The sequence below is a fragment of the Cebidichthys violaceus genome, unplaced genomic scaffold (genome assembly GCF_023349555.1).
Source record: "Cebidichthys violaceus isolate CVI_PGR_0920_01 unplaced genomic scaffold, fCebVio1.0.p SCAF_26, whole genome shotgun sequence".
NCBI classification, from domain to species: Eukaryota; Metazoa; Chordata; class Actinopteri; order Perciformes; family Stichaeidae; genus Cebidichthys; species Cebidichthys violaceus.
In genome coordinates, this window is record NW_027176439.1 from 2,870,532 (window position 1) to 2,896,635 (window position 26,104).

Below are 26,104 nucleotides of genomic sequence, written 5' to 3' on the forward strand. Positions count from 1 at the left end.
TTTATTAGAAGGACATCATTATATAAAAAAAACACAAACCAGCAATAGTACTACATTGGCATTAAAAGTAAAAAGAAACCAAAAACAAGCTTTCAAGGTGGTTATTTTTAAAAAATTAAAGAAGTAAAAAAAGAAAGTATTTTCACTTAAAGTTTCTCTAAAAGTCAATCTTGTAAAACAACAAAAGAACGAAGTTAACAGACTGACTGAACTAAAACATTTCTACGAGCACACAAACATCATCAAATAGGGGAGTTGGTTTAAAAATCGTCCACATTGAACCTCGATTTGCTTTTCTTTTTTTATGCAATTAGAGTTCATCTTTTCACCACTATTTCTATACATCACTTCAAAGTCTGCACATCATCTTTTAACACCCCACAAATGAGCACTCACAAGCAGTCAGTTGTGTTTTCGCTCTCGATCTTGCGTTTGGCACGGTTAGTCGTAGCCTCGTCGCGTGAGTCTATCCATCCAAGGAGGCACCAGTATGGTCGGGGTAAAGGTTTGTGTTGGCCACATGTTCAACATTCTCCACGCGTCTTCACACTCACACACACACACACACACACACACACACACACACACACACACACACAAACACACACACAAGTATGTGCTGCTTTAGTTGGCCACATTTATACCTGAGTAGGTATCAACAACAAGAGATGTTTATGACAAAAATGTTTCCACTCATCTACCTAGAAAAACACACAAACCACAGTCCTCTCTCTACCTCTGTGTCCCTGAATGTGTTGGCATTATTTCGGGTGTTTTCGTCTCCACAGTTGCTTTTCACCGCTGGCTCAGCACCAGGAAAACGACCTCCCCACCATTTCAAAGAACAACTTGTTGGGCTTCCTGAAGTAGCGACAGAGCTTCTTAAAGGCCTGGGTGCTGAGCGGTGCATGCGGCCTTCCTTTAGACTCGTCCAGGCACTTGTCGTGGCCGGCAGACAGGAGGCAGTAGAAGCCCTTGGTGGTGTTGTAGTAGAAGTTGTCGGGGCTTATCCTGGGCTGGAGGTCCAGAAACCTCTCAGCCTTCCTCAGCTCGGGGAAGGGATCCCGAATGAGCGCGTCGCCGTCCACCACGTGGATCTGCCCCCTGGGGAAGACCTCCAGCCAGCGGGCCAGATGCTGGTAATACAGGCTCCGTTGCAGCGCCTTGTAACCAGGGTCAATGTGGCCCTTGTGGATCAGCAGCTCCTCTAGCGGCTGGTAGGGCTTGTGGCGGGTCAGGCGGTTGTGGAGGACCTGGGTGTAGTCGGAGACCACCCTCTCTGCCGGGTCCCGGACGATGAGCAGCAAGCGGACGGCGGGGTTCATCTCCCAGACGCGTGCGGGGACCTGAGGGGACGCAAAGTAGCCGGGGGTCTTCTCCACCGTCAGCTGACCAGGGAGGGTGAGGGGCATCTGGGCTCGGTACCAGGCCAGGCCTCGGCGGTAGTGCTCCTCCACGTTGAAGTAGTGCACCTGACAGAGGGACAGAAGGTGGGGTTAATGAAGACAAGGACAGCAGCGCATGTCCCTAAAATGTCACTTCTTGATGAGGGGGTGTCTTTAATGAGAGACACCCCAGATGAATGAGGGAATAAGTTAAACTAATACATATCACCATGAAACTTCCCCAGTTGCTTACTTACATTAAGACAATAATAGGTTTCCTGAAACCGTATGTTTAAATATGCAAATGAGGCATTATCTTATAAAAGATGCGCTAAATTGCATACATCTCCAGAGCAGCAATTAGATTGAATCCGAACACTGGATGAAGTCAGGTTCAACATTCTTGTATCATTTTGTTGACATATGAGAGTCAAAGATTTTCCCAGAGGGAATTTGGGATTTCTCTTATCACTCCATTAATCATAAAATACTGCCAACAGCAATCCATTTTTGCCAAGTTTTTAGGAATAAATTGTTGTATAAATTAGGCTATGAATGATATATGAACAGACCCATCTGTAAAAACCTTCAGAATATAGAGAGGAATGAAACTGGACAGTTTGGTGAATGTAAGTGAATTTAGGAGAAATCTACAGATGCAAAGACAAAGTAGTAAAATAAACACTTTAATGTGTATTTTTTTAATGTTTTGTTTCCACTAATTATGAAAAAATACATGTTATGGATGCAAAACAGCCCAAAATCTCAAACCAATGCATTAAAAACAATGTTTTTGCCTGTAGCGTTTCACCTTAACGGTACCGAAAGTGTCGGGATGAGAAATGTTTCTATGAGTCACTGAGCGTATTTCATTTTGTCCCCATCCAGTCCAAACCAATCTACTCCTTCGCGCCAGCTTTCCATCTTCGTCTTCACCTCTGATTTCTCTCTGTGCAGCTTCTTCGGGACGGATCCCGTCATCTTTCATAATACCGTAAGTACAAACCACACAAAGGCTGAGCGGACTTTGTTCTCATTGTATGAGTGCCTCTCTGCATTGATGATGACAATAGGGGAAACGCTGACCTATACTTGATTTATTTATTTAAAAGAAAGATTAAGTGGTGCAGTTGCGGCAGCTTGGATGAAAATATAACAAACTACTTTGTACTAGGTAGGAAACATCAGTGCTTATTGGGGGGAAAAGAGGATAAGTAGAGTACGTCAGTACCCTGATTCAGTACATCAGTGATGCAGATTTATCGCTATTGGAACATTACATCAGTTCAAGTACGTCACGCTTGCATATCAGCTAATCCAATTTCTGGATGTGAGCTCACCCAACCTTACATGTCCAAACTTGTTGACTTTACTTAGAATTTATGTTTGTGTGATTGCAGCTGGCTCTCACTTCCCTTTAATATGATTTAGAGGTTTAATATGCAGTTTGAATTACTTCACCCAGAAGGATTCTTGTTGGATTCTTTGAGCCACATCTGTTTGAAATAAATGCTCAGTGCATTGGTTTAACTTTCTGTGACGTAAATGTAATGGTTCATGGCAGTTATTTCCCATCGTCGTTCCTTGAGGTGGTATTTGGTCACGTGTGACAATGTCAGAAGTGGAAGACGTAGTATTTACTAAAGTACTTGTAGCAATATATCATAGAAAAGTAGTCATGTAGAGGTGAAAGTCACACATTAAATAAAAGCACAGGAAGTATTGGAGGAAAAATATACCAAAGTTTCAAAACTAAAAGCACTCGTTTGGTAGAAGGGTCTCTTTCAAACAGTAAATTATTAATGTGGTAACCTTTAATTAAGCAGCATTTTAATATTGTAGATGGCACTGCAGCTAAGTTCTCTTTAAATGGTTGAAGAGTCTCAAAGTGAATGCAAAATTATGATCAGCAAAGTAACTAATAACTACAGCGAACACACATTCGGTCATGCTGCAACTTTAGAGATTATTTTCACTATCAATGATTTTCTAAATAACTACAGTAAATTAGTCTCTCTTGATATAAATTAGTGCGATAATAATGCACTAATAATGTTAAAACTGTTTTGTACCGTCATATAAGATCAAGAAAAGCAGCAAATTCTCACGTTTAAGAAGTCGTTTGGTACCGTTGCTCGATAAATGAGTGATCAGATTTCTGTCAATGGACTAATTCATTAATCGACTGATTGTTTCAGCTCTAAAATTCAGTATCACTGTAAAATAAAAAAATAAAGGGAGTAAAACTCTCCCACTCTCCCACTTTAGTAAAGTACTAGACCTATTTATTTTTACCCATAACTTGAAGGTTTTGAGCTTTAGATGGAAAATTGGCATTTTGTGTCCCAATGAATTGTAGTTTACAAACATAAACTGGTTGAAAATGAAATGGTTGTAAACACAGCCTTTGCAGCTGTGAAACATGATTCATATTATTATTACAGATTGTATTTCTTCCCATGTCTGTATCATGTGTGAGTGTGATCTGTGTGATATTCAGTGGTGGAAGAAGTACTCAGAAGTACTAATGATGATGTACATTATCATCTTAAAGAAACAGTGTGCAGGATTTAAGGAGATTTATTGGAAGAAATACAATATAATATTCATAACTATGTTTTAATCAGTTAGTATATAATCACCTGAAACTGAGAATCGTAGTATTCCGTAAGAATAAGCCCTTCCTATCTACATAGGGAGCCGGTCCTCTGAACTGAGTCCGCCATGTTTCTACAGTGGCCCAGAATGGACAAACCTAACACTGAGTCTAAAGATAGCCTTTCTCCTGAAGGCCACCGTAGTTCTCAGACACACTTGGAAAGGGAGGAGTGAGCGGAGGGGTCTGAATCAGTTGGATGCAATCTGCAATGTAAACACTAGATGGCACTAAATCCTACACACTGCTCCTTTAATCTGTAAAGTACTGTAACTGTATGGTTGATAAATGTACATAGTAAAACTGTACTTACACACAGTACGGGAGTACTTCTACACATTTATTAGTCTTTTACCTCGGCCTTCGCCACTTCCACGTCCGGGTGCAGGTTAAGCATCTCCAGCAGGGCTCTGGTGCCGCCTTTCCGCACGCCAATAATAATCGCTCCGGGCAGCCGCAGCTGGGTGGCATTGTAAGAGGAGGAGGAGGAAGAGGATGACGAAGAGGAGTAGGCAGGGGAGCTGGAACCCCCGCTGCGTAATTCCCTCAAGCACACAGACAGCTGAGTCTGCAGCAGCAGAAGCACCAGCAGCGCTAGTATCACTGTCCACAGCATGGTGCCACACACACACACACACACACACACACACACACACACACACACACACAGAGGTGGAGTGGAGGTTATGTGCACACACTCATGAAGCTGTGAATGAGTCGGGCTTGTTATCAGTCAGCAGGGGGCCTCAGGAGGAAGCGCTTCAATTGGACAACCTATGAGACAAGAAAAAAAAAAAAGGTTATCGTCCACTCATGCTGTCTCACTGCACCACTTTCTTCTTTTAAATACAAAGTAGAAAAAGATAAATGCTGCTGATAAACAAGGAATAGTCAGTCCTCTTCAAAGTAAATCAAATGTGGATCACAGATTTATGATTCAAAGAATAACTAAGGGTTTGACTGAGATCGTGACTTTTTTAATCAAGTTTATTGCAACACATTAGTACATTTTACGACATTTTAAAACTGCAGTTCTTAAAACGAGGAAACAACAAAGAAGGAAATGAATATGTTCTGTAATATAGTTCTGTCTAGAACTATTATAGTCAAGCGTTTGTGTATTTGTTGATTTGATTGGCTCCTCATTAGCATCTGCAATAGCAGTTGCTAATCTTCTTGGGTTCTAAAAACGAAGAAGAAAACAAATGAAAAATCATATGTAATCTGTGAGCACTTTTTTGATTCCCTAAAACTGTTTGGCTACTTGTTCCATCTCACAGAAAACATTTTAACAAGGCTTGACTTGGCTTATTTATCCACGAAACAAGTGGAATATAATTATGTTTTGCCAGAGTACTCCAGTAGAACTGAAAAAGATTCAGATACATCTAAAATACAACTACATACTCATAAAACTAGTTTTGTATGAATAATGGGTTGAAATATGAACATCTTCTATATGCTCATTTAAATTTAAACAATACAATATGCAATGAAGTCCTGCCACCGCATGACAACATGCTAGTCTTCTGAAATTTTCAAAACACTTTTCTGCAAGTGAAAGATAGAAATTCACAAACAGATCTCCTAAAAAATGCACAGCTTTGCAGAAACAGGTGTGTCCCGACCAAATCAAATTGCCGCACCTTCTGCACAGAAAGAATAGAAATGTGAAATGTTTCCTTCGGGCCGGGGGAGGCACGAGATGGCTCTGCACATGATGTGCCATTTTACAAAGTCCCACTCTGAGCCGTTTCAGCCCAGAATATATCACGCTGTGACGTGATTATGGCCAGAAGATATTGAAATATTAATCTACATCTAAAGCACGGAGAGAAGAAGAGAAGAGGCGATGCATTGAAAATGAATGCTGCTGTGAGGTTTAGGGCGTCCCCAAGGAGCACTGGCACCCCTCTGAGTTCAGCTGAACCAGTTTTTACAGTATAGAAGTAGAGTTTCAGTGATTGTCTGAACGCCGCAATATGTCTCATGCAGTTTGGTTTAATCTGTATTTGGGGAGGTTTTCAAAATGTTTAGTTTAGAAAAAAACCCAAATTTTTTGACATGCATTTAACTGATCCTCCTTCATCCAAGCTCAGCTGAGCCTCAAATGTAATAAAACAAACCTGTGGCCGGCCTTGTTTTAGGGCACACGCGTTCAAATATATATACCATACAGAGACAGTGAAGAGTGAGACACTTGCCCTTGAGCAAGGCACTTAGACCACCATGTGTTCGAACAGAACGGATCAGCTGCCCAACCACAGAGCAGAAGGCACACTTGTTCTCCACAGCTCCCTGCGGTGAATGTGTTTTAATGAACATTATTGTGCAAAAAAAAAAAAGGGTTTGATGAAAAGAGAGCTGTTGTTTCTGAGTGAGCTTAGAGTGACAACTAAAGACAGCGTTGTCCACACTACCTCTACAGGTCAGCAGGGCATAATAAACAGCACTGCAGTGAGGGCTGAAGAATCCCACAGAAACGCCATCCACAGTTCAGGATTTTGGGGAGCGCTCTTGTTGGCTTTCTTGCCAAGAGTCAGACGAGAATCGATATCATTCCCGAATCTGGGGCCAGGAGACAGTTAGCTTAGCTTAGCTTAGCTTAGCGCAAAGACTGGAAACGGGTGGAAACAGCTAGCCTGGCTCTGTCCACATAACAGATGATGAATAAAGATTGAAGCGCACGTTCAAGGCCTTTGACTGAGCTCAGTGTTTTATTAAACACTTCCCATAAACATACGAGAGCATTTTATGTTCAATGTGTGAAGTTTTTGTCTGATTTATCATGTTTTTTTTTCATTTTTCATGATGCAGTGACATGTTTGCTTGCTCTCGTCTCTGTATGTAGCGGGAGCATTTTTATGTGAATGTAAACATTCATTCCGATAACGTCGATGTAGTAATTTGCATTGTGATTTCCATTCGTCAAAATGGCTTTCCTCAGCTCTGAGGTGATCGGTTACCGTGTGAGCTTGTTGCGCTCAGCTGAAGGTCTAGACGTTTACATTTTTGACTCGTCACACACAGGTTCCCATCACAGGTGTAACTAATCACTAATCACAGATGGCTGCAGGTGTGTAGTGGTGCATCGTTAATGTCATTATTTACACCTGTGTTTTCCCTTTCATGATGTCAGAAAGGTCTCCAGGTGATGAAACCATATTAAGATCAGGAGAGGGACTTTTTCCAGGCAAGAAAAGGTAAAAGTTTCCATTTTTCCGCGTGCGCGTCGTGTACTTTGGGCCGTATTTATGAGCAGCCAAGTGGGTAAAATTTTTTCCAAAATACCGCAAATTTCCGACAGCTACAAAATTCCTCATAGGTCGAAAAAATCCATCCATTGGGAGTTAGCATACATCTAAAGCCGTACATAGTTGGTTTATATCTGGTTTCACTTGTTAGCTAACACTATTGCTGCATTGCATTCTGGTCTATTAAAGCTGCTTTGGAGGGAGAAAGATGTGTACGTTGGCTTTGTTGTTTTTAGAAAGACGTTTTTGATTTTTAAGGACTGAAAAAAAAATGCAGTTTAAATTATTATTATTATTATTATTATTATTAAAGTTATTAAACTGCATTTTAGCTATTTGTTTTCTTTTTTCTTGTCAGTGTGAGGGCAGTTCGATTAGACAATACACCACCGACATGAAAATGTTTAAATCAAATAGCTTGCAGATGTAACTTTTAACAGTGATAAAAAGTTAAATTTCCACACAGCACACCGTTGTTAAACCCTTCCTCTTGTTGTCCTGATTTTCCTTTTGTTGTTGTTGTTGTTGTTGTCTTGAAGCTGCCCTGATGCGACTGAGTTATTAATTAGTGTAACAATGTTCTGGTTCAGAGGAAGAACCCGGTCTAGCGTTGTTCCTGCAGTGGAGCGCTAATTGCGCCTTCAGGGAGCGTCGGTGCACCCCCGACCTTCTGTGCTATCCCCTGGCTTGGCGACATTGTCGTCATCGACGTTGCAACCTTTGCCATCCCTCGTTGAGTGTGGATGGCGGTTTCGATGCAAAGGAGTGTGTGGTCTGTTGATGTATGGTGTCATGGGTGTGGCGTCTGTTCACTACAGTGTTGCAGTTAGCAGTGAGGACAAGCTTCTGCCGATTTATTCAAATATTTTCTGAGACCAGTTGATGTGGGAAACGTGTGTGAGATCAATTTAAGTGCAAATCCATGGACATTTCCATGACACAAGATTATTCCAGAGGAAGATTAAATGGTTCCTTCTTTTTGTCTGTTTTGAAGGTCGTAATATTTTTTGATTTAATATCTATAAAATCAAAGCCAGCTTCCTGTATTTTATAATGAAAAAAGCTGAAAGTTATTTCATCCCCTTTGACCTTTTACTGCAAACATATTGTTGATAATTTAGTGGCTGCATTTGATGAGACGTTTTTCCCCAAAGGTGATATGAAAACTAAACATAATCATGACGTTTGTTTTGATAAATGACCTGACATTGCCGTCCCTCGAAAAATGAGTTACAGTTCGTCAAAAAGAGAGTTGAAACAATACAGTCGTTCAACTTAAAAACAAAAAAAACTACATCTTACAGACTTTTAAGCCACTGACAGATACTTCCAAAATATTTCAAGACATCGACCACAATGGTGCTCTCCTCACACAGTCATCATTCACCGCGGTCTGGAAAGGCTCCAAGTGAAGACCAAAATTACCGGAAGACCCTCAAACCAAATACAGCGCTGAATTAAAATTCCATATGCGGCTCCTTGTCATCATCTAAGCTGCTCGACGTAGTTCACTGATTTGGTCTGGCTCGCAGCTGCAGACTCGACTGATTCTCCGTGGATGTTTTCCTCAGACTAAATGTGCTTCTTGTCTCATTCACTTCCATTGAAACCTGTACGACTGATGAGCGCATGTTGTGTTTTTGGGACAAGCTCTGATCGGAAATGTGTTTGTGGTTTTGTGCAAGCTAGCTGGATTAGGATTTGTGAATTTGCACAGTTGGCATTAGAAACGATATCATTTTGATGTTTTTTATGTTTGAAAAGGATTTTTGATTGTCGTTTTTGTACAATATGACTACAAACTGCAGCAGAAACACCAGGCTGTTTATTGAAATGTTTTTTTTCGTGTCTCATAGAAATTAGATTGGTATACTGCATGTGTTTTGCAAATACACTTTAACACGTACATTTTCCTAGTGTCGGACAAGCCAAGACATTTTCAACACGATGCATTTATTTGTGTGTGAACTGAAAATAAGGCTCCTAATTCACTTTCCAACGCAACTACTTTCGTCAATAGATTGCATTTTGTGACTATTTCACGACCTGCCATGATACTGTACTGATATATCCATAAGTCACTTATGTCATTTGAACATTTCTGTGAATTCGACCATGTATTACATTTCCTCTATATATATATATATATATATATATATATGAACTCTGCCTCATGTACATTCGCTGCTGGCAGCGAGCAGAAAAAACGGCAGATTCAGAGCATCTGCACTCATCATTTTGATGTGAAGTGGCAAACTGTGGGCTGGTGCCAATCACGTTGTGGTGTGTGTGTGTGTGTGTGTGTGTGTGTGTGTGTGTGTGTGTGTGTGTGTGTGTGTGTGTGTGTGTGTGTGTGTGTGTGTGTGTGTGTGTGTGTGTGTGTGTGTGTGTGTGTGTACACCTCGGTTCAGTGTATCTGAGACAAAGAGGGAAATCTTTTGGGGTGTGTGTGTGTGTGTGTGTGTGTGTGTGTGTGTGTGTGTGTGTGTGTGTGTGTGTGTGTGTGTGTGTGTGTGTGTGTGTGTGTGTGGTGCACAGCGAGACACATGCCCTGTGTTAAGTGGCAGCGTGAGTCCCTTGTGACTCCTGTAAGCTGGAATATTCCCCTGCTGTCAAACCGCGTCGCTTCCAACTCGCCTCATGACCTTCCTCTCTTCCCCCTCCTCCACCTCCTCCCACCCTCCCTCTCACCTTTCCTTGTCCTCTTCAACCCTCACCTTTTGTTCTCCGTTTCCGCCGCCTGCTCCTGACTCTTTCTTCGTGAGTCCTTTGAATCCCTGTTTGTGGGGATGCGCTAACAAACCCTGGCACCATGCTAATGGGGATGCCCTGCAGCAGCCTCTTAGCTGCTCATAAATAAAACACAAGCATACCTTTCCTATCCTGAAATATTTTGTGAAGGAAGGAACTTTTAATCTTTGACGAATTGGAAATGACACAGGATTGGATTTAGAAATGAGAACCGACTCTGTTTACATGTCAAAAGTGGCATTTGCTAAATTCACTACAATTTTGCTGCACTCAAAACTTTTTCTGGAAGATTAATAAGCATCTTTCTGACTTCCTTTACTTCACTCGGATACATACTTGGATTCAAAAGCTTTAACTTAGTCCATCCTTTGTTCTTTAAACAGCAGATGTTAGTACTCTTTGTTGAAATTTGTCTCAAAACAAGACAATACACTGATTTAACAATATATTCATCCCCATCACTCAATACTCCTTGAAATGTACTTTGTTCATTGGGGAAAAAATGTATATTCTAAAGGAAACATTTGAGTCATTTCTGGTATTTGTCTGTCTGTATCTATGTTTGAATCTACTTTCTATTGTTTCATACAGCACTTTGAATCGTCTGCACACAGGTCATAACTGGCTCCACTTCAGGACGGTAAAGGATTTTGGGACACAAAACAAAATGTCCGACTTCACCAGCTCCACTTAACGGCTGGTCGGCTCCTTTTTATCATCTCCGTGGGCTCTTTGATAGCCTCTCAGCTCTGCTCAATGAGGCTCACATGAGTCACTGAGAGTCCGCTCATCGCTCCTATGTGATTCTCATTAGGCAGCATGGATAGGGACGACAAACAACAACAATGCCAGGATTGTCAATGATGCGCGAATTCTCCATATTGACAAACACAAGTATCTATCCACGCTGGAGGAGACAGAGATGGAGAGAAGAGAAAGAGGGGAGGGTGGATTGTAATTATCTGAGAAAGGCAGACGCTGTCATGTGCGTATTGGGAAAGTCCGTGTATCTTCTAAGTTTTGGTGTGTGTTTGTGTGTGTGTGTGTGTCGTGTCATCGGCATAGTGCCTTTGCCTTTTGTGTGAGCACGCAGCATGCGACGGCCTCCGATCCAGGCCCTTGGAAATATCTTTTTACTGAGCGATGGTATTTGGAGGGGGTGGTGGAAGGATTATCCTTTACGGAGAGACGCAGGATGGGGCGGAGGTGTGTGTGTGTGTGTGTGTGTGTGTGTGTGTGTGTGTGTGTGTGTGTGTGTGTGTGTGTGTGTGTGTGTGTGTGTGTGTGTGTGTGTGTGTGTGTGTGTGTGTGTGTGTGTGTGTGTGTGTGTGTGTGGAAGGCAGCAAGGAAGATTGTCCCTGGTAGGGGGTGGCATGCTGAAACGCTCTGGATTGCCAAGCCTGTCATATCACCAAGGCTGTGAGAGTCAGATAAAACTCTCTCTGTCCTCCTTCCTTTCTTTCTTTTTCCATCATGCCCCCCTCATCCGTCTCTCTTTCACTCTCTGCACTCCTTGCCTTTCCTTTTATTTGCCGGGTCTCACCTTCTATTCCTCAGCCATTTGTCTTTTTTCTTTACCTGCAAGCTTCCACCTCGGCCGCACTCTCTCGGCTTTCTGTTCGTCTCCGTGGACCATTCTCGCGTCCCGCTCGACCAGTCACGCTTTTACTGCACGTTTACTGCACACATCACATCCACGGACGTGATTGCCTTTCAGTGTGAAAACCGAAATGCATAAAAGGCTGGTCCTATTTCCCATCCCGTTCCCATTACCCGCCTGGAGAGAAGATGGCCAACGCTTGGAGGGGGGTCTGTAATCAAAATAGATGAAGCCATCTGAGAGAGAGACGGGAATCAGTCATGCTTCCAAATCTGTCCGATCCCGGGCGTTCTCCCTGCGTCCCTCAGTTACAGCGCAGAGAAGATGGAGGGCAAAGATCAGCGAGGATTTGGATGGTGGTTTAAGTTGTTTGATGATATATGAGTGCAGAAAAAAGATACTCAAAACCAGTTCTCTCCTTTTTCCCCAATCACAATAAAAGTCTTTTTAAGCCCAAGAATGCCTCCCGTCTGCTGCCAGCTCTTTCAAAAGTTCATAGATAAGATGAAAGGAACGCGAGACGTGGATGAGAGAGTGAAAACAACCCGTCTCCATTGACGTCAAGGAGTTTCACCTCTTCCACGCACTCTGTCTATCTGTGCGAACAGTTCGAGGCACCCTACGCCAGGTACCGGGAGCCTGGGGAGAGTTATTCTTAGTTATCCACATGAGTGGAAGATTTGATCTTTTTTTTCCTGAGAGAGAGAGAGAGAGATCCAGAGTCAAGAGGAATACATAAAGAGGGTGAAAAAACAGAGGTCGGTCCTGACAAGAGCCTCTTCCTCTCTCTTTAGCTCTCTCTCAGAAGTTTGCACGGGGAGTCGTGACAATATCACGTGCACCGGTGAAATACTCACACTACGCACACAGGGATACTCTTGAACCCACAAGCCCTCCAAATATGTACTAGGTTTGCAGGATGTCCTGACAAAATAAATCAGTTTGTTCATTCCCTCCAGAACAACACACACAGGCGTTTTCTCATCTGACGCCGTATGTCGATATAAACAACTCATTCCAAGGAAATTCTTATTTTCAGGTGATTATAACTAAGAAAACACACTTGGAATTACATTTCTGCCAATAAATCCCCCAAATCCTACACACTGAACCTTTTAAGACACTGATTCTCAGCTACAAGAGCTGCCAAGTTTATGTGCAAATTGGATTAGTTTGTCTAAAAGCAGCTCACACATCGATGTAGTCAGTTTACAAATACAGTACCTTCATACCTCCAACATGGCTGGCGGACAGAAAAGGGGGGCGTTGAGCGCCTGCTGAAAGCCTCTCCTCACCTCATGTTATTTTATCATTTCCTTTTTATGTATTGGTCTCTCTCTCTCTCTCTCTCGCTCTCTCTCTGTGTTTATCTCCCTCGCTCTGACCTTTGCTGAGGTCTGTCCATCTTTTACCCAACAGCACCCCGCTGGTTTTCAAATTAGACTCTATGCAAAAAAAAGATCTCTAAGCAGCCAAGCGGCCCACACCCACCGCCCTTTCACCCACTCATCTTCTTATTCACTCACTCATGCACAACACCCAGATAACCCTCCACCCCTCCTCCTCCTCCTCCTCGTCGCATCTTTAGCCGTGCACGCTCCAAGATCTGGGTCAACCGTATCAAACGCCAAAATGCGGCTGCTCCTTCTCTCTGGTGTGTGTGTGTTAAGTGTGTGCAGGGAGAGCACAGATAGTGTGTGTGTGTGTGTGTGTGTGTGTGTGTGTGTGTGTGTGTGTGTGTGTGTGTGTGTGCAGGAGATAAAGTGGGGGTTCAGTACCGTTGTTGTTTTATCAGAAAGTGCTCAAGGGGCGTCTGATTAGGAAATCCAGTTTTATCAAGGGAATCTGTGTGTGTGTGTGTGTGTGTGTGTGTGTGTGTGTGTGTGTGTGTGTGAGAGAGACAAACAGAAAAGCATAGCATGCTGCGTGAGAGTGTGTAAATTTTGCTCTAATTCGAAGGGGTTTTGGCAAACAATGTCTGGGCAAACAACCAACTCTTATTTCTGCAGCATGTCTGTGGTGTGTGTCTGGTGTGTGTGTGTGTGTGTGTGTGTGTGTGTGTGTGTGTGTGTGTGTGTGTGTGTGTGTGTTTACATGGCCCACCTGGCACAGGGCCCAGCACATGCCATGTAGTCTGAGAGAGAGAGAGTGAGAGAGAGAGAGAGAGAGAGACTGGCGATGCTTGGTCATCCACTGAGTCTGGGACATGATTTCTTTCTCCATTTCACTTTTTGTCAGTCATGTCTGCCTCGATCTTCTCTCTGTCTTGCTCGCTTCTTCTCGCAAAAAAAACAGTAATAATATCTCAGTTAACAACGTGGCTTCAGTCTATAGAATGAAAAACACTTTCCCAAAACTAGAAGGAACTCAGAGAGCACACTTCTCCACCGAAGTCACAACATCTTCCAAATTTTTATATTATATATATGTAAAAATATGCTTTTGTAAAAGCATATTTTGTTGATATCACATTATCATAAATTTGGTAACATTTGTACAATATTGTCAACTAGTCCACAGATACCAGAGTTTAGCAACCAGTTATATAAAATAGCTGGTCATATGAAAGTTTTTTTATGTCATAAATATGATGATCCAGCTTTTTTGAGTACTGGATTAAAGCAAAAATTGTGAAAAATCTGTTCTGGCGATAGTTCCCTGAAAGTTGTAAAGCAATAGTGGCAGTTTTGAGGATTTCTTGGCAACAAACATAAACAAAGAAAACACAAACAAACAGGACGAAAAAAAATCGAATTATATTTGATGTGGTTATCATTAAAGCATGACCACCTTCAGCTCCACACACACCGTACTGAATTCACAGACCTGCCAACGTCCTTGTTCACACACACACACACACACACACACACACACACACACACACACACACACACACACACACACACACTTACAGACATAACATATGTGGTCTCTCTCACAGTGACAGCTTGGCCTGACAGTGAGAGGAGACTGACCTGTCAGGGTGGATTTAACCCGACTGTCATTGAGTGACGGGACACTCGGGGGGTGCAGGGCTACATATATATGTGTGTGTGTGTGTGTGTGTGTGTGTGTGTGTGTGTGTGTGATATTTGTGGGGGTGAGGGATGGGAGGGTTTGGGTGCGTCCCTCTTGGCGCACAGTCGAGGTCAGCAGACACCATCGACTTGTTTTTTTTCCGGGTGAATTCGGTGTCGCTCGAGTGTCATACTTGTGTACTTATGGCCGTCTGGAACGAGGGCGAGCTGACAGATGGGGGCGGGCAAGTTGTGTCTGGTCAATATCATCACGGGCCAGCGAGCCCAAATATTATCTGGGTCCTGAACTGTGTTCTTTCTGGGTTACGTGCACTACATGCAGAAGGACAACAAAACAAAAAACAGAGTGAAAGAGAAAGGGGGGGGGGGGGCTGATGGTGATTGTGTTAAAAGGGACGGGAGGAAGAAGAGTGGAAAGGGAGTGAGTGATGAAGAGAGGGACATGGAGAGGTGTGTCTGGGCTCCTGCTGCTAGCTTACCGTGGCAACGACTGTTTAGATCCCTCTCACCTGGGCAGTGGAGCCCAGGGACTGAGGATTATTAAAGCGAGGATGGGTTGACAGGAGGGATGGAAGAAGAGAGAGAATCGGGGCATGAGGGAGGCTGGTGGTGGTTGCACACGATGCCACAGTCGGTGTGGTGTTACGGCCAAAAGGTGCCCTACGGCGACGGTAATAAACCAAGGCGGCTGCCGGTGGCTTTGTTGGCCAAAAATGGACGATTAGTCTGATTGGATGTTTGTGAACACAGAGAGACAGATACCCCGGCTAGCAGCTATTTTTAGGCTTTTTAAAGCAGCTCTAGTCAAGATTTCTTTTACAAAGCACACCAGTCGAAATGGTTTGAATTTAAAATGTTCCTCATGACCTAAAGCTGTAGTTCTGTACTGATTATTCCAACACAGGGGGGCGAAGACCTGAAATATAACAGGCAGAATGAAGCAAACGAAGCAAAATGTCAACTTATAAATCAGAAGTTGACATTTTGCTTCATTTGCTTCACTCCAGCTTTAATAGCAGCGCAACATGCACAGTAAGATGTGCGTATTTATACAAACGTATAGTGGGAACAACATGCTTGATACTATTGAACACATAATGGTAACAATGTGTTTTTGTTACCATTTGTCTTTTTCTCATTCGCTTTCCTCTCTATGAGCATTATTTCTGCCTCTCTATGGTTCGATGGAGGGTTATGTATTTCCCTCATATGAGGGAAGAAAGTTCCCTTCCGTTTCTGTGGATCATTAGGACCTCGGCGAGCTTTCAGACCAGTGTGATTAAGCGCCGTTTGAACAGTTTAGGCCACTTTAGATTCTTTAATTGGACAGTTTGAACTGTTGCAGAAAGTGTATCTGAAACAGGAAGTGTCCTGCAGTGGCTACAAACTAGACTGAAAGTCTGACTCACAGGCAGAGACGTAGGTGCAAACACATGCGCACCTATTTTAGATGCACGAATACATCGTGGTGTAGTCGGGCAAATTACACTCTAATCGCTGCATCCGCTCCGTGGCTTCTTTTTAGTTGTTTTTTTTTCCCTCACAGAGCTCCACTGGTGGTGCATCCTTTCTTCCTTCCTCCGTTTCCTTCTCTCTTTGAGCTCAGTACCCCACTGACCCTCCAGACCGGCCCGCTCACCGCCTCAGCACACACACAAATAGCACACGTTGGATGCTCGATGCTACACAGAAAACATGCACTCTGTCGCTCTTTTTCTCGCATCCACACACACACACACACACACACATACACACACACACACACATCCACACAGCGGAGGACCTGAGGAGCCTAGCAGGGGGGCGGTTTTGATTGACCAAGCACTTTATGACTCTTAAATGGCTTTATTGCCTTCGTACTTAACCCCCACACACCACCTCCTTCCTCCCTGTCACACCACAACACACACACACAGTCCTCAGGCCGTCTCTGCGACTGGGAATTAATGAGAGCCATCACTAACCACACACACACACACACACACACACACACACACACACACACACACACACACACACACACACACACACACATACTTACATATTGCCACCCGGCTTGTGATTTGAGCTCCCGTACTGTCTGGAATCCATCAAGGTCACCCCCCCCCCCCCCACCCCCCCCACCCCCCCAAATGTGAAGCGCTGCTCCTCCCTCTGGACTCTTTTTGTTTGCCCTCCACGACCTCGCTTTGATTATATATATTTTTTTTTCTCTGAACTTTTGGGAGCGGGCCAGGATTCGTGTTTAATGACGTTGTTACTGTACAGAGGAGGTCGATATGGGAGATTGGGTTGATTGATTTTAATTGACAGGACACTAGGAGGCTGCAGGGCGGTGGAACGTGCAGACTATCAGTCCAACACATTCTCACTGAAGTCTGTGAAATAGTCACGAAATTCAATCTATTGATTTTCATTCCAGGGACGTGAATTGTCTGCTTTCATTGGCGTCGCGCGGAATGACTTCTTTTTTTTGGGACGACATTACCTTACCTAAGTTTAGGCAACAAAAACACTTCGATTTAGGAAAGTCGTCACAAACGTAAAAGTTTATGCAACAAAACCACAACGCAGTATCGGACACCAGTTTGGCGGTAGAAAGTGCTCGGACTGTTGGACCCCTCCACCTCTACTCCAGCCCACTAGAAGTGGCTATCTCAATATTTAATAGTGCGTCACTAGCTCTGATGGCTGCATAGTCACATGGATGTGTTTCATTTGTCCATCGAAAAACAGATCCTAATTGATTTTGTGACTATTTATAGGAGTTTGACGGATATGAGACTTAAAAAGCTACGACTAAAAGAGAGAGAGAGAGTTTGTGCTTCAGCCATAATTCTAATTTTTTGCCAGTTTGGAAAAGCATGTGAAATGTTAAAATGCACCACGAAAAACACCAAAACAAACTGCTGCTTGAACATAGAATAAAGTTCGCATCAGAAAAACTTTTCTTCTCCTGCAACTACCAGAGGGATGGATCGCATCTGACTCGAGTCCCAGATTTGATGACTTTAGACGCTAGTTGACAAAATAAAAAAAGACTTGCAACTCGACCTTGGACTTCAACACCAGTGACTGGTGACTTCACGTGGACTTGAGCCTTTTGACTTGAAATTACTTTCCCCCCAAACACAAAGTGTGTTATTTAAAAAGTCTGACACAAATAAATTCATTTTCCTGATTCAGCTAACGCTAAAGCTGTTTTCCAAGTCAACACTTAATTCCCCAAATCTTTTTTTCTTCGAAGTTCTGTCATTCTTGTCTTAAACAAATAAATCCAAAGCATTCAGGATTTTTGTAAATTTTATATGAATGATATTACTATTATTACTCTGTTCTTGAAATGGCGTCACAGTTGGTGAAGAGCACATCATGACTTGTTAAGAACTTGAAATTCAAAGTTTAGGACTTGGGACTTGACTCTGGACTTGAAACTTATACTTGCGACATGCAAAACAATGACTTGGTCCCACCTCTGGTAACTGCTATTCTACATGCGTACACATTTCCAATATTATGAGATTATGTAGCACAGTATTCTCACTCGGTTCCCCTGCATCAGCATTCCTCTCAGGTGGACTGATGCTGTTCCCGTTCACAGTGAGTGGGAAGATCGTCCCTCGGCCTGTAAAAACTTGTAGCCCAGTGTGTTGACTGAAAATCTAATCTTGCTGTTGTGCCCTTGAGCTCGACACTGAAACCCGGCCGACCCGCAGGACGGCTGCTCTTCAGCGCTCTGTTAGCTGACCTCTGAGCTCTGTGTGCAGGAGGGCAAGTGAAAGGAAAATTCCCTCCAGGGATCAAAGCAGAATCCCGTAACTAATAGAGCTGCAATCTGCAATAAACTTCTCTGACAAAATTGCTGTGATTGAAGTCGTTCACAGTGTTTGTTTTCGTTTTGGAAACACTTTCTCAAAGCGCTAGTTCAGGGTTAAAGAGATGAACCTAAAATATGCCTTTCAGTCGAACACTCAACCTGCTGGCTTTACAGGTGGCTCTCAAAAGTGTGTAGCTTGTTTCTTTACGGAAGACGGCAGCTTGGATTCACAGATTTTACCGTGAAAAAAACATCCATAGTATCTTCTCAAATATGTCTCTCTGTCTTTTCACAGAGAGACATTCTCACAGCAATGCGTCAAATACCACAGCTTCAGTGGCAATAAGCTTCAAACTCTGAAACTTTACGCATCCCTCTAACGTCACTTTTGCACGCCTCAGTGACCGCGTGTCATTTTCCCACTCGTTAAGCGTATAACGTCTTTTCAAAGTAAACGTCCCCCTTTACAGGAAGTAAGGTTCAGGCAACAACACCGCTTAGGAAAAGGGTGTGGTTGACGTTAACGTGACTATGTATGTGACTACCTACATCGTTGATTTATTTGCCACATAACTTCTGTACTTGAGTATCATCACTTCCGTAGGTATTTTAACCCAAAACCACAACATTTTCCTCAGCCTAACTCAGTGGTTTTGTTGCCGAAACCTTAGTAAGTATTTCATGATCTTTGCCTGAACCTAATCAAGTAGTTTTGTTGCCTAAACCTAACTAAGTTGTTTCCTGTGAAGACGGAAGTTTATTTTGAAAAGACTGTTTGCATGTCACGAGCGGAATTTGACGCGTGTTGCTGGCTTTCATAGGAAAACGCACAAAAAAGGAGTAACTTTTTTTGTAAGATATCATAAGAACCGTTGCATTTTTTGGTTAAGTGCGGATCGTTTGGAGCGTGTGTGTGTGTGTGTGTGTGTGTGTGTGTGTGTGTGTGTGTGTGTGTGTGTCTGTCTGTCTGCCAAGTCACAGTGAACCTTCACCCTGCCAGGCTGATGCACTCCGAACCCGAGGTTTTACAAACACAGTTAACGCTGACCTCCAGAGCGCATTGGCCTCCATCCAGCCCCAGCTCTTTAAGCACCACTACATCCTTAAATAAGAGTGCCATTAAAGACCTTCAAGGAACACACTGAGGTGGGTTTTTTTATGTTTCAGGCTCAGCATCTAAAACTTGATTCCTTTGTTTCAGTTCAGGCGCAGGTACAATATGAAAATCAACCTGCAGAAGATCGAAACTTTAGATGCTGAGAGAAACCATCTTCTCAAGGTCTCAGTGAAGCTGCACTCGAGTTCTGTGGATCGTTGTCATAAGAGCTGATGGAAAGGCCCAGATTTATTATATCTAAAGAAACTGAAGCATATTGTTTCTATTTATTTATTCAGTTAACTAACAATATTTTTCACAGCTTGTGTCGTTGTGGTTTACGATAATGAAATGCAACTTTTTTTACACAAGTGACGACGAAAGATACAGTAGAAACTTGAGGAAACTCAGCATATTGTTCAGTTCAAGTGGATTGTGCTGTAAAATCACACTGTTATGAAATCTAAATCAGTAGCTGCAGAAGGTAGAACATTTTTAGTGTGAAAATAGTTGGCCGTTATGTAAATTATTTGCAACAATTAATCGGAACATCAAACCCCTATTATTTTAGATAGTTAGTGAAATATTTAAGTAGTGTGAACTAAAAACAAAGTTGATATTTGTCCATTTGGTTGAACAAAAAGTAGATCTAAAGTTACCTCACATGAATCTGTCATTCATATAAAAGTATGAGAATCCTCTAATCACCTTTACATGGTTAAAAACAGTCCCCAGCTGATGACGTGACTCTCCCTTTCATGCCGGCAGTAATTTCCGTGAGAGTAGACGTCAAATGATCACTTAGGAACAAAACTGCTGGAAAATTCAGCACGCCGTGAAAAAACTCTGAGGAGAGCCAATCGTAAAAATGTCACTTAAAAGTTTTTGATTGTCGGAAGTCATCTGAATATAAGTGTAAGTGCACTGCGTGTGTGTGTGTGTGTGTGTGTGTGTGTGTGTGTGTGTGTGTGTGTGTGTGTGTGTGTGTGTGTGTGTGTGTGTGTTAGTGTGTGAGACGTTAATGGGCTCATTGGCTGCTCTGTTAGACCTGAGGACCGTTCAGCGGCGAGCACACAACCGTGTACAGCTTCATTTTTAGGTTGGCATGGAGGAATTTGGTGGTGTATTAAAGATATTGTTACTCACACACTCAGCTGCTCACACATATATATATATATATATACACATATATACACACACACACACACACACACACACACACACACACACACACACACACACACACAGTCATACTTTCTCAAACAAATATAAGCATACGTACGTTGCCAGTTCGCCAAATTTTGTGATTTTGAAAGTGAGTATAAGTGACTGAAAAGGAAGACTTGTGTGTGTGTGTGTGTGTGTGTGTGTGTGTGTGTGTGTGTGTGTGTGTGTGTGTGTGTGTGTGTGTGTGTGTGTGTGTACACCTCGGTTCACTGCGCTTCAGAGGACGTATGCACTCTGCTCATAAATAAAGGCCATGCATTATTCAGGGAGGCTCCTCCAGCTAATGCCCCTTAATGTGCCCAAACAGCCATAATGTACTCTGCTACTAAGGTGGCAGAGACCCCTTCACACACACACACACACACACACACACACACACACACACACACACACACACACACACACACACACACGTCAAATCTCCACCCCTAGGTTTGACACGATGTCTTTGTCAATGTAGCTCTCAGCCTCTTATCTCCCTCTCAAATTGTCCCATCTTCCTAATTTTCTCCAAAATAAATCCATTTTGCTTCTGATCTAAATTGCCCTCGCTCACTCCGTCTCGCCACGTTTCCATCAAACTTTGCCCAATTTGTCCCTAATTCTCCATCCCTCAACGTCTCCATGTGCTGCTCCTCCCCACTGTCTTTTTCTGACAGCCCTACTGTTCCTCCCCTCCGTGTGGCCCCGGGGTGCCGGCTTTCTGCACAATTAGGATTGTGTCTAAACAAGGATTTGAAGCTGTGAAGCTCCGGCAGCGAAGCTTCCTAAGTGCATAATCGTAATCAGTTTTTTGGGGGAAATTAAACTGATTGAATTCTGAGGTAAATAGGAAACAGTTTGGAGAAAAAAAGAAAAAAAAGAACCATGAAAAGCATTGAAATCGGTTTAAGGTGAACTGTTTTATCGCCGCGGCTTTGCTTGTCTGCATTTTATCGACAGTGTTTTATGTTCTAATCACTTTGGTATTGATTGGCTTGTTTACCGTCTGTGGTTTTAATTGCTTCGTTGGTTTGTGATCCTCTTCTGTTTTGGTCTTTGTGGTGCACTTTAACTCTTCTGAAGTGTGACATAACTCAAGTTCACAAGTTATATTTGGTATAATTAATACATGCATGTATGAGGCCTTTTGTTCGGTTTTCTCTCAAGAGACACTTAAAGGGCTGTTTCTTGAATTTCTTTCATTGGAGTAATTTGAAAACAAGTCAAAGTTTAAGTTTGTTACAGTTGTGTTGCCACACCTAACAGTGATGTCAAACTGCACTATTTATTTTTGACGTGAAAAAAAGGATTCATCTATACGGAAGCAAGAATGTCCGGTCTAAAAGTCTTGGTAAATTGAATAAAAGACTACCTGTGTGTAAAAGTAGTTGTTTGCAGTGATGGACCCACAGAGACTTACTGCTGACTTTGCAGTTTCCCTCAGCTCCACAGAGCGTTACAGCAACTTTAGCGCATTGTTTTGGTTTTCCCGACCCACAACTTTACAGTTTTTGGTAGAAACGCTCAAAGTCGTGAAGTGAATATAGAGGAGCTAAAGCATTTAGCAGCTAAAGAGACAGATGTTTCCCTCAGGAGTTGGAGGAGGTCAAAACAGACTTACACACACTTTCTTAAGGCCTTTTTTTTTTTCTTTGTGCGCTCAATTCACAATTCAATATATTTTTTAAATCTGTTGTTTTTGTCAGGAGTAGTTTCACACCAACACATTCTCACTCCCAGCTCGTTGAATATCGCCGCTCGGTCGACGCACTACGTACCCTTCTGTTACTTTTTAATGTGTTGGGACATTGTGTCAATACATGCTCTTTACTGTCCTTTCAAAATAAACTTCCGTCTCTACAGGAAGCTAGATTGAGGCAAACAAACCACTTAGTTTGGTTTAGGAAAAGAGCGTGGATGACGTTGACTTTACTTAAGAATGACTCACGGCACTAGCTGATAACAAATGAGTCGCGTGACAAAGTGTCCTGTTTTTGTTTGACACATTCACCACCACGCCTGCCCACGCACTTTATATTATGTCACATGTTCTTACCCTGCACTAATGCAGCGAGAGGGATGACGTTGGAGTCAGTTAAAAGACCAGTGCGTCGCACACAGATGCTAAAAAGGGGCCTCCGTGGGTCGATTTCCGATGCTGAGGGCCATCGACCCAGCCGTCAGTATTTTTGAGGAGTTTTTGCTGCCCCCAAGTGGCCTAAAATATTGATTCACGTAGGTTTAAGGATTCAAACTTTAGTGGGTTAGTTTTTAGAATACTTGGATGTCCAATTGCCTTGTTGAATTTAAAAAGGATCCATAATGACCGTCTCTGCTTTTATTTTTGTTGACGTCTTTGGCTCTCGATATTGTCTTTGTCTATTTGTTTGGTGAGGATATTGTTCCCGTGTTTTCTGTGGGTCAGATAAAGTTGGCCAGACACTGTTCTCGTTAACCGTCCACCTCTTCTCCTACTTATTAAAAACCACATGAGTGCCTGTGAACCAGATGGTGTTTCTGAGGTCTTTCTGTGTTACAGTATCCCAGATTAAACATTGTGAAACGGCACTGATTCACATGAACCGCTCACAGATGAAACGGTTCTTTAACGTGATCTCTTTGTTCAGCAGACGCGCCACATCTTGGTGTAACATCAACCTCTCACATGACACTGACTGCAGTTTGTTTTGAGACACACGAACCCCCCCCCACACACACACACACACACACATTCAGCACACACACACACACACACACACACACACACACACACACACACAGACCAGACAATGACTCCATTCATCTCTTCTCCCTCTCTGTCCTCCTCCTCCTCCTCTGCTCATATTTATAAACACAGCGAAGGTCAAAAACACAAAAACACAACACGTCTGCCCCGTCGCAGCCTCTCTGACCCTGGATCAGCTCCGGTTGTCTGTACAGTCTGTTTATGCTCTTCAGACGCTCCAGAGCAGGTAGTGTCTTCTTCATGGTTCAGACTCATGTGGGAGTGTCATGATGAGTGGTGCTGGTGGTGGAATACCGCCTCCTTTTAGCTGTCATGTGTGCAAAGTTTGTCCAAAAATCACGCTCTAGACGTGTGAGCTTAATTTGATATTTTTTGACGTTGAAACAGAATGTCAAGGAGAACACCACTTAATCCAAGCCTTATTTTGATGTTGGTCTTTGCAAAAAGTCCTTCAAATGAAACGTCATAATATGTTGTTGGTCTGTTACTTGAATTGTTTGGGGGCATTAAGATAACACAACTGGTGCCGTCATTTTTCTTGGGGAGGACCGTCTCGGTTTTTGACGTACAGACATCATACTACCAAAAAAAAAAAAGTATATAATAAATTATAATCTGCTTAAATCACATACATATCCATAATGCTGACAACAATAATCACAACACATCATGTTGTTGAGTAAAAATGTATTTTACCTACTGTGTGTTCTTGCAGAGATTTAATGATGCCTTTTTCATTTAAAACGACTTAGAGTAACAGTAACATGGATTATAAAATATTATAATTTGTTACAAATATTGGAATTATAACACTTTAAACTTTATTACACTATAGATCTACAAATGTCAATTATTGGCCAGCAGTTATGAAGTATTACGATGTTATAATGTGTGTTAGAAAGCATTTATGCATATTCATGAGTGCTTATAACTATAACAAACCAACGCAATAAGCAGATAATAATGCATTATAAGTTTGTTTATAATGCATTATAGAAATGGATGTCATAGAAAGTGTTTTTACGACAAGTTTTTACTGTAAATTATCATCAATAAAGGCACTTAAAGTCAAACAGCAAAAAGCAAATCACAAGATTTATTCATTAAACTATAATATGTATTCACTTCCATACAAACCAATCTTTCACCTTTTTAAAACCGGTGTTTTTATCAGGTGCAAAGGTCATTTATTCTGATTCCTGTCGTCACCAAACGTAAAGGAACCATTGCTTTTGTCAGCATTAAACCAAGTCATCCACAACGATGAGCAGGAGCCCTCGCGACTCTACGAAAGCGTTCTTTGAGACACTCTTTTGTTAGATTTAAAAACTTCCTCCTCCAGCATTTTACTTCTGCTTTCACTTCCCTCGTGCGTCTCACTCCGTCTCTGATCTCGTATGAACCCATGCAGCGCACGCTTGGACGCACTCGCACAAAAAAGGGAAACTTCATCTGCACAGATGAATGAACCTCAACATTTTCCCCATTCTTTCCTCACATGTCACAGCATTTGTGACTTTAAAGCACCACGAGCGACTCTTCTTCTTCTTCTTCTTCTTCTTCTTCTTCTTCTATACTGAACTCTAAACTGAGGTCAGGTGAAACATAGAAGCCTCCAAAGAGAGAAGAGAGGGCAGAAGCTTGCAGAGAGTGAGGGTAGGTGAGGTTAACTCAGTCACCCTGCTCAGCATGAAGAGGGACTTCACACTGTTGTCTACCTGACGCATGCACATTGTAGTTATCATAAAGAAGATAAGCAGAGAGTGAATAGTAGAGATTGATAAAAGACGTCTTACCTGATGGATGTTTTCCCAAAATGTGTCTTTATTTTCTCTCCCCCTTCCTGCCTTATTCTCGTCAGTTTTGCTTCGGCTCCCCGGCGTTGCTGAGGAGGCGTGTGTCGAGTCTGAGCGTGTGTGTGTGTGTGTGTGTGTGTGTGTGTGAGAGAGAGAGAGAGAGAGAGAGAGAGAGAGAGAGAGTGTGTGTGTGTGTGTGTGTGTGTGTGTGTGTGTGTGTGTGTGTGTGTGTGTGTGTGTGTGTGTGTGTGTGTGAGGAGTGTGTGAGTGTGCAAACTGGTAAGAGAGCGACTCTGCTTTGTGCTGCCGACCCCGGTGAGCGTGTTGTTGCAACTGACTGAGTGACTGAGAGAGAGAGAGAGAGAGAGAGAGAGAGGGAGGGAGGGAGGGAGGGTGTGTGTGTGTGTGTGTGTGTGTGTGTGTGTGTGTGTGTGTGTGTGTGTGTGTGTGTGTGTGTGTGTGTGTGTGTGTGTGTGTGTGTGTGTGTGTGTGTGTGAGAGAGAGATTAGTTCACACACAAACACATCTCCGCCTCAGGGAAACACCCCACTCTCTCTCCTCCTTCCTCCTCCTTTTATTCCCTCCTTCTTGTCTTTTTTATATCTCTCACATCAGGTCTTTTCTTTTCTTTCATCTGATCACCTTGAAGGACTCGTGGAGCAAAAAAACATTTCCACTCCTCCTCCTCAGTCGCTGCTCCCGTTCGACTCCAGCTGTTCCTCCTGCTTGATCCTCAGTTTTTAACCTCCTCTTTTG

General features: G+C 42.7%; 1 protein-coding gene across 1 annotated transcript; it reads right to left on the bottom strand.

Annotated features, from left to right (window-relative positions):
- hs3st1l2 (heparan sulfate (glucosamine) 3-O-sulfotransferase 1-like 2) lies at nt 1-25,658 on the bottom strand. Its single transcript, XM_068720899.1, has 3 exons — nt 25,349-25,658; nt 4,397-4,815; nt 1-1,472 (listed from the first exon to the last, which is right to left on the bottom strand). The coding sequence occupies exons 2-3, from the start codon at nt 4,655-4,657 to the stop codon at nt 807-809; spliced, it is 927 nt and encodes a 308-aa protein (XP_068577000.1). The 5' UTR covers nt 4,658-4,815; nt 25,349-25,658; the 3' UTR covers nt 1-806.
- Between the last annotated feature and the right edge of the window lie 446 nt (nt 25,659-26,104).